The sequence below is a fragment of the Scyliorhinus canicula genome, chromosome 2 (assembly GCF_902713615.1).
Source record: "Scyliorhinus canicula chromosome 2, sScyCan1.1, whole genome shotgun sequence".
In the NCBI taxonomy this organism is placed as follows: Eukaryota; Metazoa; Chordata; class Chondrichthyes; order Carcharhiniformes; family Scyliorhinidae; genus Scyliorhinus; species Scyliorhinus canicula.
This window is the reverse complement of record NC_052147.1, coordinates 169,402,763-169,414,921: the sequence shown is the minus strand read 5'-3', so window position 1 is coordinate 169,414,921 and position 12,159 is coordinate 169,402,763. Positions and strand designations below refer to the sequence as shown.

The 12,159-nt window shown below is 51.0% G+C and overlaps 1 protein-coding gene across 4 annotated transcripts in view; it reads right to left on the bottom strand.

Annotated features, from left to right (window-relative positions):
• Positions 1-214: 214 nt before the first annotated feature.
• The window catches only part of LOC119961757 (cyclin-dependent kinase 2-like), a 125,754-nt gene continuing 113,809 nt past the window's right edge, over positions 215-12,159 (bottom strand). For all 4 annotated transcript variants that reach the window (XM_038789018.1, XM_038789016.1, XM_038789015.1 and 1 more), the window contains one exon: positions 215-1,853. In XM_038789018.1, the coding sequence (XP_038644946.1) occupies positions 1,749-1,853 (105 nt within the window). In that variant the 3' untranslated portion in view covers positions 215-1,748. The remainder of the gene's footprint in view (positions 1,854-12,159) is intronic.

The window sequence follows — 12,159 nt, the reverse complement described above, 5'->3', positions numbered from 1 at the left end:
GGCCAATGGCGGGCCGCCTCTGTAAAACATGCCACAGAGGTATGGAAAATCCCGTCCCTTGCATCACCTTGGTTAATCGTCTCAAAAGAACCAAGATTATATTGGATTATTTACAAACATTTATAAATTAGAATAGTTTTATAATTTAAAAGCCCAAATTGAATTTAGCTAAAACGTAAAAGTACACGGCATGGATTCTTTGTAATCTCATCAGTAAACTTCATAAGAGCTCTTTTATTGTATAAATAAAGATTTTTACAACTACAAAATTTCAGTTCAAGGTAATGGAAAACAATTAAAAGGCCATTTGTTTTTTTGCTTATAAGTATTGTCATACCACAATCTGGAATACAAGTGATCACAATATTTAATAACTTGAATAACAGTTTGTTAACAAATCAGCTTTTGTCATCATTACTTTTTATTTTTACAATTATTCGAGTATCAAAATCAGTTGTTTTGTAGCAAACAACATGGTAAAACACAATCCAACACAACTTGGTCAACTTATATATTAGAAACAAAATACACAATAGGAAACTATAAATTAAAGAAAACAAATCATTGTCACTCAGAGATGTTCAACAGGATTTTAGTCACACTTTACAGAAATGGAAAGAAAAATATGAGGAAGCAATTCCAACCATTCTATTCTTACACTCTCTTACAAAAGCCTACCCCAGGTCATATGCTCACTGTTTATTCTTTCCAATTTTCTTTTTTCATTTCCTTTTTTATTAAGCATAGGAACCCGTTCAGCTATAATTTCACAGATACCAACATTCCTCTGCGACATCATGTAAATATTCTGAATGTATGAGGTCATATGATTGTACCAAGGGTATGAAAAAAGTTTAAGTCTGTAATCAACCATTGTCCACATATGTATTTGAAACAATGGACAGAGAACAGGAGCAAGAATCTGAGTGGGTGTCTTCTTTCCCTTGTCTGAGAATCTGTAAGGTGAACTGGAATGTCCCCACTACACCACCGCCTGAATGTTCCACTCCAAATCACTCACCATCCTGACTTTGAAATATATTGTCAATTTATGTGTTTGATTAAATTCAGTACTTTCATTTAATTTCTTGATGTTGAAATCAGTGCTAAGTAAGTTTTTAAGTAGGCGCGAAAAATACTCAGTCAAATTTCCCCCACCTACCTAAGGTTCCTCCTTGAACAGTAATGGGAAAGTCTGAGAAGCTCAAGAAATAACTCGGAAAACTTGTCCATTGACAACAAAATGAGTCAGTGGGGTTCAGTGGTCTACCTCCATATCAAGCTGCCATAAAATACATTGAATGGGGGAAGAAAAAAGCATCGAAAATTTAAATTATTACAAGCTGCAAAATCTCAGAAAGGTCATTTGTGAAAAACATTTCTTTATAAAGTAAATTCCTCTCCTCCATACTGATTTATATCTGTTGTAAAGTATCAACTACTCCTTTGTGATATTTCAAATGTTTTTCTACAAAAAATGGAATTTCAAACCTAAAAACAGATTCATGTTTTATAGACACTCTAATAATCTACAACAGAATTTAAACCCATCAAAGTATTGTGCCTAATATTATACATGTCTTTACATGTCATCACCTTCAGAGTCAAAATACTCTACAAGTACAATTTTTCAACTTCTGATAAACAGCTGTATAGCTCGGAAAATAATTAATCAAAATGGAAATGAAAAAAAAAGCAAAAAAAATTCAGACGCTTCTTTCATCTTCCAAGTGAACTCGACCAAATATTTACAGCTGTAAATGTGGCAGTTGAATCGTGACGTCATGAAAGAATCGATGACTTATAGCAACTTTTGCAGAAATCCGCTTGTTGGGATCATACTGGAGCATTTGCTGTGAACAAAAAGGAAATGTTTTAAATTTTTTGTGTCCCAGGTTGGTCACTAAAGGTGACAGCACTACTTTTAATGCTTGAATAATAAAACTGATTGCTATAATTAAGAAATGATTAATCAGCGCATAATAGAGCTGGCTGATACCCAAGAATATAATGTGTAACTCAAATTTATGTTAACCAAATGACAAAAAAAAAACCCTGTATCAGAAATGTTATTACATCTAGAACTTCAGAACAAAGTCAGCCTGTTGCTGAATACATCTGAACTCATTAATGAGTTATCTGAAAAACAATGGAAAGCTGCAGGAAGGACTACTGGTAAACAACTTGTCAATAGGAAATGAAAGTTTGGGAAAAGTAACAAAATGGTGGAGGTGGAACAGTGACAGTAAGGTCCAAAAAAAGAGCTGCTGTGGCTTGACTAGTTCCCGATGTAGTTCTGATAGACTGAAATTTTGAAATTGGGGAATGGTAAACAAGTCATCCAAAAATGGTGGGCGGGATTCTCTGTCAGCTGACGTTGGAATCGTGAAACGCGATTGAGCGGAGATTAGGTTGTGAAGCCAAATTCGTGATGGGCGCCGGGCGCATGCCAAAATGCCTTGCTCTAATGCCTCGACAGCGGCATCAATGTGTTCTACTCTGCACGTACAGTAAACACCATTCACATATCATTAACGGGCCTGACCCAGTATTCACTGGGGCCTCTGCGAGGCTACACCTCCACCGAATTACCGATGGCTAGTTTCAATAATGGTTTTAAAAAACGTGAAACAGGCATTGTGGCTGATGAAGGAGATATACAGAGACACGACCGTGGGCTGCCAGTCCTGCTGCTGACAGGGCTAGCTGCGGGGAGATGGGGGTGGGGCCTCAACCAGGCCTGGGTGGTGACCCAGGGAAGGGCCGTGGGTTTGGGGTGAACCCTACAGGACCGGGACATCCAGGCATTAACCGCCATTGCCGCGGCCTGCAAGGCAGCCATCTTGCAGCACACCCCATGGCCCCTGGTTGTGCAGAGTGCCACCAGCCGTATAGGTGCCCCCCCCCCCCCTCATATGGGTGCCCCCCCAACCAGCAGCCACCCACTGGCGGGGCAGCCTGCGGCCCACCCAAGGGCAGCGGCCACAGTAGCACCTGCACTCGCCATACAGGTGACGCAGAGCGCTACGCTGGCATGGCTAGTGCCAGCAACTAGTAAACTAGTACACCTGGCCGCTGGGATGGTCTAGCGACCCCCACAGAGCAGAGCACCCTTGGCGCCAGGGGTGCGGTGAGCAGGGCGCCAGGGAGAATGGCCAGGAGTGGGTGTGGGGATGGGGAGGGATGGAAAATATGGGGATAGGGGCTGCAGTGCAGTCCGGGGCCACCGTGTAGCCCGTTGGACCTGGTTAGGCACGGGGGATACGCACCACACTAACATGTCTGGACTTTCATCCCCTGCAGACAATGGACTTCAGAATTCAACAGGAATGGTGGCCTTCATCCTAGTTGGCGCAGCCCTGCAGGATGCACAGATGCTGTACGGCACGGTAGCACAGTGGTTAGCATTGTTGCTTCACAGTGCCAGGGTCCCAGGTTCGATTCCCGTCTTGGGATACTATCTGTGTGGTCTGTACGTTCTCCGTGTCTGCGTGGGCTTCCTCCGGGTACTCTGGTTTCCTCCCACAAGACCTGAGAGACGTGCAGTTAGGTAATTTGGACATTCTGAATTCTCCCTCTTTGTACCCGACCGGGTGCTGGAGTGTGGCGACTAGGGGATTTTCACAGTAACTTCATTGCAGTGTTAATGTAAGCCTACATGTGACAATAATAAAGATTATTATTAAAACTGGAGCTGCTCAAGGAGGATCAGCAGCAGCGGAGCCTGCCCCAGAAGAAAAAGAGCCAGCCAATGACGACAGAGAGCCAACTGCCCAAAAGGCCGAGGAGGAGGTGAAAGGGAGGACCTGCAGGACCGGACTCCAGCTGAACAGGGAGGCAGTGCGACATATCTACCAGATCATGCTGCATTTTGCATGCGAGGGAATGGGGTAGGACACCCGCTCCTGGTGGCTGTCAAGGTGAAGGTCACCATGAACTTTTATGCAACGGGGTCATACCAGGCGGCGAGTGGAGACCTGTCTGGAATCTCACAGAGCTCTGTGTAGAGGTGCATCTGTGCCATCACGGAGGCCCTATACGCCCAGTCACCATAATATATCAAATTCAATGTGGACCGAGCTCACCAGGATGCCTGGACAGTGGTGTTCGTTGTCATCAACAAGATGCCCTAGGTCCAGGGAGTGATCGACGGGATGCACGTCACTCTTCGAGCACCGGCCCATGACAGGCAAGTCTTCACAAACCGTAAGGAGTTCCACTCGATGAACGTGCAGCTGGTGTGTGACCATGAGCTGCGCATCATGCACATCTGACATCAAGTGCAGCGTACATGAAGGCTTCATCCTGGCACACTTGACGGTTCCTGACCTCTTTGAGGCGTCCCCTGGCTGAGAGATTGGTTCCTATGGGACAGGTGTTATCCATCGCGGTTGTGGCTGATGATGCACACCCAGATCCATAGACCGACATGGAGACCCGTTACAACAAAGCCCATGCCATCACCAGGGTAGTGGTGTAGCCATCTGGGATGGCCACTTTCAGTATACAAAATGGACATTCTCAGAGCCTATAGGGAAATATGGACTTACTAAGCAACAAGCAGGCACAGAGCCTGAATGTATATTTGGAAAGCAGTCAGCAAACAGAATCGAAACTCTGGGTCAATGTACATACTGATGGCCCATCTCCGGGAAACAAAGAACAAGTGCTCAGGTAGCCGATACTGTTCCAGACAGTCCGGCGCCACTACCACAACCAAAAGACACAAACAAAGCAAGGCCAACGGCCACCTAGGACACGCCCAGCCATCAAGGCACCCAACCCTTTATTGGTTTAGATCAATGACAATGATCAAGAAGCTGCCCAATTAATTGGGACCAAGTTTAAGGCCCACCTAAAAGCGCGCAAAGCCCTCATAAGAAGGAACCCCCGACAAAGGTTCAGCCTCTTGGTTTCGGCTCTCAAGCGGAGAGACCCTTCCACCAAAAGCAAATAAGTTCAAGTTCAACGCTCGCTACTAGACGGACGACCTTAGCTGTACTCCTGTTACCTCTTCGAACCCAACAGCCTCAGATCCGAACAACGGCCATTGTTCCTCTGACCTAAATGGGCACCCGAAGTTAAGTATAGGTGTTAGTGATAGAGATAGTTTAGCTTGTCGTATTATTTTTTTATTAACATAATTTTTATTCAAATTTTCACAAAATATCAATAACAAAAAATACTAAAAAAAGAAAGAACAAAAATCCCCCCCCCCGGTGTATACAAAAAAGAAGAAATAAATTAACGCCCGTCGGTAGCAAAGAACAAATATACACGTCCCTTCAGCCCAAAACAAAAAGACGGCCTCCCCCCCGGGTTGCTGCTGCTGCAGGCCTTTTTCTACCGTTCTGCCAGGAAATCTAGGAATGGTTGCCACCTCCTGAAGAACCCCTGCACTGATCCCCTTGGGGCAAATTTCACCCTCTCCAATTTAATAAACCCCGCCACATCGTTGATCCAGGCCTCCATGCTTGGGGGCCTCGCATCCTTCCACTGAAGAAGAATCCTCCGCTGGGCTACTAGGGACGCAAAGGCCAGAACGCCGGCGTCTTTCGCCTCCTGCACTCCCGGCTCCTCTGCAACCCCAAATATTGCGAGCCTCCAGCCCGGTTTGACCCTGGATCCTACCACCCTCAACACCGTCCTTGCTACGCCCTTCCAAAATTCCCCCAGCGCTGGGCATGCCCAGAACATATGGGCATGGTTTGCTGGTCTCCCTGAGCACCTAATACACCTATCCTCGCTCCCAAAGAACCGGCTCATCCTTGTCCCAGTCATGTGAGCCCTATGCAGCACCTTAAACTGTATGAGGCAAAGCCTCGCACAAGAAGAGTTCACCCTTCCTAGGGCGTCCGCCCACGTCCCCTCCTCAATCTCCTCACCCAGCTCCTCCTCCCATGTACCCTTCAGCTCCTCCACCGAGGCCTCGTCTACCTCCTGCATCACTTGGTACCTTGCCGAGACCCTCCCCTCTCCAATCCACACCCCCGAGAGCACCCTGTCCTGGACCCCACGCGGCGGCAACAGAGGGAACTCTGCCACCTGACAAACGCCCTTACCTGCATGTACCTAAAGGTGTTCCCCGGGGGGAGCCCGAACTTCCCTTTCAGCTCACCCAGGCTCGCAAACTTCCCGTCTACAAACAGGTCCCTCAACCTCCTAACACCTACCCTGTGCCAACTCAGGAACCCGCCATCAATTCTTCCCGGGACAAACCGGTTGTTCCTCCGTATCGGGGACCCCATCGAGGCCCCCACCTCCCCCTTGTGTCGTGTCCATTGCCCCCAAAGTTTGAGGGTAGCCGCCACCACCGGGCTCGTGGTATACCTCGTTGGAGGCAGCGACGCCGTTACCAGCGTGCTCACACAGGACGCCATCTCCATCCTCTTCCATGCTGCCCCTTCCCCGTCCATCACCCACTTACGCACCATCGCTGCGTTGGCAGCCCAATAATACCCACAGAGGTTGGGCAGCGCCAGCCCCCCCCCCCCCCCACATCCCTGCCCCGCTCCAGGAACACCCTTCTCACCCTCGGGGTCCCGTGCGCCCGCACAAACCCCGTAATGCTCCTGTTAACCTGCCTGAAAAAGGCCTTCGGGATAAGGATGGGGAGGCACTGGAACAGGAACAGAAATCTCGGGAGCACCGTCATCTTGACTGATTGCACCCTACCCGCCAGAGACAGCGGCAACATGTCCCATCTCTTAAACGCCTCCTCCATTTGCTCCACCAGCCTTGTGAGGTTAAGCTTATGCAAGGCCCCCCAGCTCCTGGCCACCTGGACCTCCAAGTACCTGAAGCTCCTCTCCGCCCTTTTTAGTGGGAGCCTACCAATCCCCCCTCCTGATCCCCCGGGTGTACAACGAACAGCTCGCTCTTCCCCAAGTTGAGCTTGTACCGTGAGAAATCCCCAAATTCCCTGAGAATCCTCATCACCCCCGGCATTCCCCCCACCGGGTCCGCCACATACAACAATAGGTCATCCGCATAGAGCGACACTCGGTGTTCCTCCCCACCCAGCACCAGCCCCCTCCAGTTCCTCGACTCCCTCAGCGCCATGGCCAGGGGTTCAATTGCCAGCGCAAAAAGCAGGAGGGACAAGGGACACCCCTGCTGCGTCCCTCAGTATAACTGAAAATACTCCGGCCTCCTCCTATTCGTGGCCACGCTCGCTATCGGGGCCTCATATAACAGCCTCACCCACCTGACAAACCCCTCCCCAAACCCGAACCTTACCAGCACCTCCCACAAGTACCACCAATCAACCCTTTCAAAGGCCTTCTTCACGTCCAACGCCACCACTATCTCCGCCTTCCCTTCTACCGCCGGCATCATTGTAACATTCAAGAGCCTCCATATGTTAGTATTCAGCTGCCTCCCTTTTACGAACCCCGTTTGATCCTCGTGGATAACCTGCGGCACAGAGTCCTCTATCCTCGTGGCTAAGATCTTTGCCAACAGCTTGCCGTCTACATTTAAGAGTGAGATCGGCCTGTATGACCCACACTGCAGGGGATCCTTGTCCCGCTTAAGGATCAAGGAAATCAGCACCCGAGACATCGTCGGAGGCAGAGCCCCCCTCTCTTGCCTCGTTGAAGGTCCTAACCAACAGGGGGCCCAACAGGTCTGCATACATCTTATAGAATTCGACCGGGAACCCATCTGGCCCCGGCGTCTTCCCCGACTGCATGCTCCCTATCTCTTTGACCAGCTCCTCCAGCTCAACCGGCACCCCCAGTCCCTCCACCTGTCCCTCCTCCACCTTTGGGAATCTCAGCCGGTCCAAAAAGTGCCCCATACCCCCTCCTCCGCTGGGGGTTCGGATCGATACAGTTCCTCATAAGTCACTGAAGACCCCATTAATGTCTACCCCCCTTCGCACGACATTCCCTCCCCTATCCTTAACTCCACCAATCTCCCTGGCCGCATCCCGCTAACGGAGCTGGTGCGCCAGCATCCTGCTCGCCTTCTCCCCATATTCATACACCGCTCCCTGTGCCTTCCTCCACTGAGCTTCCGCCTTTCTGGTGGTCAACAAGTCAAACTCAGCCTGGAGACTACGCCGCTCCCTCAGCAATCCCTCCTCCGGAGCCTCCGTGTATCTCCTGTCCACCCTCACCATCTCCCCCACCAGTCTCTCCCTCTCTACCTGCTCTCTCCTCTCCCTGTGGGCTCGAATGGAGATCAACTCCCCCCTAACCACCGCCTTCAGTGCCTCCCAGACCGTCCCCATTCGGACCTCCCCGTTGTCATTGGCCTCCAGGTATTTCTCAATACATCCTCGAACCTGCCCGCCCACCTCCTCGTCCGCCAGCAGCCCCACCTCCAAGCGCCAAAGCGGGCGCTGGTCTCTCTCCTCCCCTAGCCCGAGGTCCACCCAGTGCGGGGCATGGTCAGAAATGGCTATCGCCGAATACTGAGCATCCTCCACCCTCGCAATCAGCGCCCTACTCATAACGAAAAAATCAATCCGGGAATAGGCCTTATGCACATGGGAGAAGTATGAAAATTCCCTGGCCCTCGCAAACCTCCATGGATCCACCCTTCCCATCTGGTGCATAAACCCCCTCAACACCTTAGCTGCTGCTGGCCTCCTACCCATCCTGGATCTGGATCGATCCAGTACCGGATCCAGCACCATGTTAAAATCCCCCCCCCCATTATCAGGCCCCCCGCCTCCAAATCTGGAAGCCGGCCCAACATGCGCCGCATGAAACCCACATCATCCCAATTCGGGGCGTATACATTGACCAGCATCACCCGCTCCCCCTGCAGCTTGCCGCTTACCATCACATACCTCACGCCGCTGTCTGCCATCACATTCGACGCCTCAAACGACACTCTTCCCCACCAGGATCACCACCCCCCGATTTTTTGCATCCAGCCCCGAATGAAACACCTGGCCTACCCATCCCTTCCTCAATCTAACCTGATCCGCCACCTTCAGGTGCGTCTCCTGAAGCATGACCACATCCGCCTTCAGCCCCTTCAGCTGCGCAAACACGCGGGCCCGTTTGACCGGCCCATTCAGTCCCCTCACATTCCAGGTTATCAGCCGGATCAGGGGGCTGCCTGCCCCCCTCCCCCGCCGACTAGCCATTACCCTTCCTCAGCCCGCCACGTGCCCGCGCCCCCCCGCCCAGCCCGTTCCCCACGGCGGTAAACCCCCATCCCGACCCCCTCTACATACTCCAGCTCCTTCTTGGCCATTCCAGCAGCCCTCCCTAGCTGCGCTGCTCCCTCCATTGCACTCCCGCAAGTCAGCTGACTCCTGCTGACACCGGCCACTCCCGCCACTCCTCCGACCCCTCCCAGCGTGGGGCTTCCCCTCCTCCCCAGTGTCCATCAGCAGGCTTTCCTCCTCCCCCTCTCAAGCGGGGATAAGCCATCGCTTCCCAGCTCAGGCCCCGCCCCCTTCCACCCTCAGCGCGGGAAAAAGCCCGCGCTTTCCACCTGCCCGACTCCACCTCTTCTAAAGCAGCTCCCTCTACTGGACCGGTCCCCTCACGGGGCCCTAACCCTCCTTCACACCATCAGCCCCCTACACTGCAGGTCTGGCCCCCTCCTCAAGCCCATCCAACAAACCCCAGCAGAAAACAGTACCCCACCCACCCTGAAAACAACAAAGAACCAACATTAAACAGAGAACCCCCCCCTCAAAATATAACAGTTACATGCAGACCCCCGCACCCAACCCTCAGTTTGAGTCCAACTTCTCGGCCTGCACAAAGGCCCCGCCTCCTCCGGGGACTCAAAGTAAAAGTGTCGGTCCTTGTAGGTGACCCACAAACACGCCGGCTGCAGCATGCCGAACTTCACTCCCTTCCTGTGCAGCACCGCCTTCGTCCGATTGTACCCGGCCCTCTTCTTCGCCACCTCCGCACTCCAGTCCTGGTAGATCCGTACCAACGTGTTCTCCCACCTGTTGCTCCGCTCCTTCTTGGCCCACATGAACACACGCTCCCGGTCAGCAAACCGGTGGAACCGCACGAGCACCGCCCGTGGCGGCTCGTTCGGCTTGGGTCTTCTTGCCAATATTCTGTGAGCCCCCTCCAGCTCCAGGGGCCCCTGAAAGGACCCAGCTCCCATCAACGAATTTAGCATGATGACCACGTAGGCCACCATGTCTGACCCCTCCAGCCCTTCCGGAAGACCCAGTATCCGCAGATCTTTCCGCCTCGACCGGTTCTCCATCTCCTGCCATTTTTTATGGAGCGCCTCGTGCATCTCCACCTTCACCGTGAGGCCTAAGGTCTCGTCCTCTCTTTCGGAGGCCTTTTGTCGGATCTCTTGGATCGCCACCCCCTGGGCCGTCTGGGTCTCCAGCAGCTTGTCAATTGAAGCCTTCAACGGCTCCAGCAGCTCCGCTTTAAGCTCCCTGAAGCTGCGCTGGAGAGTCTCCTGCTGCTCCTGCGCCCACTGCCTCCTGGTCTCCGCCCGTCGCCATCTTGTGCTTCTTCCCTCGCTTCTGCTTTGGTGCTGCAACCACGTTCTTACTCGCCCCACTCCTGGTCCAGGCCATATACTGCTGGGGAAATGTTGCTGACTCCTTCCCACGTTGGGAAACGTCGAAAAAGTACCGCTGGGGGCCCTAAAAAGAGCCCAAAAGTCCGTTCCTGGCGGGAGCTGCCGAACGTGCGGCTTAGCTCCTCATAGCCGCAACCGGAAACAGCTTGTAGTATTATTGTGCATGAGTAGATCTTACTGTGTGTAAATAAAGTAGTATTGACTTTGAACTAACTAACTGGTGTACTGGCTCTTTGATCGGTTTTCGGGTTGAATCTTGTGCCGGTATCGAGAGATACCTGGCGACTCTGAAAGTATACTCATAATTAGGAATAAGAAAGGCAACCCTATTAACCGCCATATTATTAGCAAGTAAACAGAGCAACATTACTGGCGACATCTGACGGGACCCGACCTAGAAGTGGCTTTGTCACTCCGAGAGAACCCAAATTTGAATTAGAAACCCAGTTGGAAAAAGAAAAACCACAAGCGTAAAGACAAATATTGATCAAACCACCAAGATTCGGAAGTGTGTTATTTGCACACGTACTAACAAGGGATATAAGGTAACCTCGATAGATTTTGTTGTGTAAAACTGCCGGGAGTTTTGTAGGCCGGAAAATAGCGTGAGCCGTACCCGTGTTTACATCACCACTTTATTCCCCTCTGTTCCAAATTCGGTAGAAACCCATAGGTAGCAGTAGAAATGGCAATGAAGGCAATGGAACGCCTTTTGAACCCCCAGGAATTCGACGTCGCAGTGACCAGTAGAGCAGGGCAGTGTCCCGCATGGGAAGAGGAAATTCAAAAATATCTCAAAGGGAAAGGATGGCTCCTTTGGAGCGAATTTTGTGCAAACAACGAAACAGGTCCTGGAAATATAGGGCATACTTGATGGGAGAAGCTTTTTTTTAATAAATGTTTTTTATTGGGTTTTTGAACAAAGTATATTTACTGTTATGTACACAGGATAAGAGACATATATATATATACACACATATATAGAAGAGAAGGGCACACTAAAAACATACCGAAGAAAATAGTAAATAAAACAAAAATACAATAAATAAAAAATAGAATAACTGGTAGGGTATTGTGCACCAGCAACTCTGTACACCTGGCAAAATTATTTACAACACATAAGTGGGCGACTGTTGGGTGGGGGGGTGCATTTGGGTGCTGGAGAAACAATTACAGTCGGCAATACTCGAATGGGTTTGGTGTTGGTGCTGTCACTTGCTTCTGCTGGACAGATCTCGCTGCCGTCTCGCGCTCACCTCCGCTTCTGCCGTTCCTCCCGTCATTCGTCTTTATTCTCCTTGTTCCCTGCTCCTGGAGATGCCATGTTCGTTATTGTATCTCGTGCCTTCCTTCCAGCTCTCATTTCCCTGCCCCCCCCCCCCCCTCCCCCACCTGGTTCTCGTCTCTTGTTCTCTGTCCCTTCCCTCTCCCCCCAGCCCCCTCCTGTGATTTGCCTTTCTTTCCTCTTAGGTTTAGCTGTCTACTCCCCCCCCCCCCCTCCCCCCCACCACCATTCCCGGTCTATCTCTCCCTCTCATGCATTGCCGACTTTCCCCTGATTCTTGGCTACCTGGCTATTTTTCCGCTTGTTCGTTGGCCACAAACTGGTCCCGGAACTATTGCGTGAAT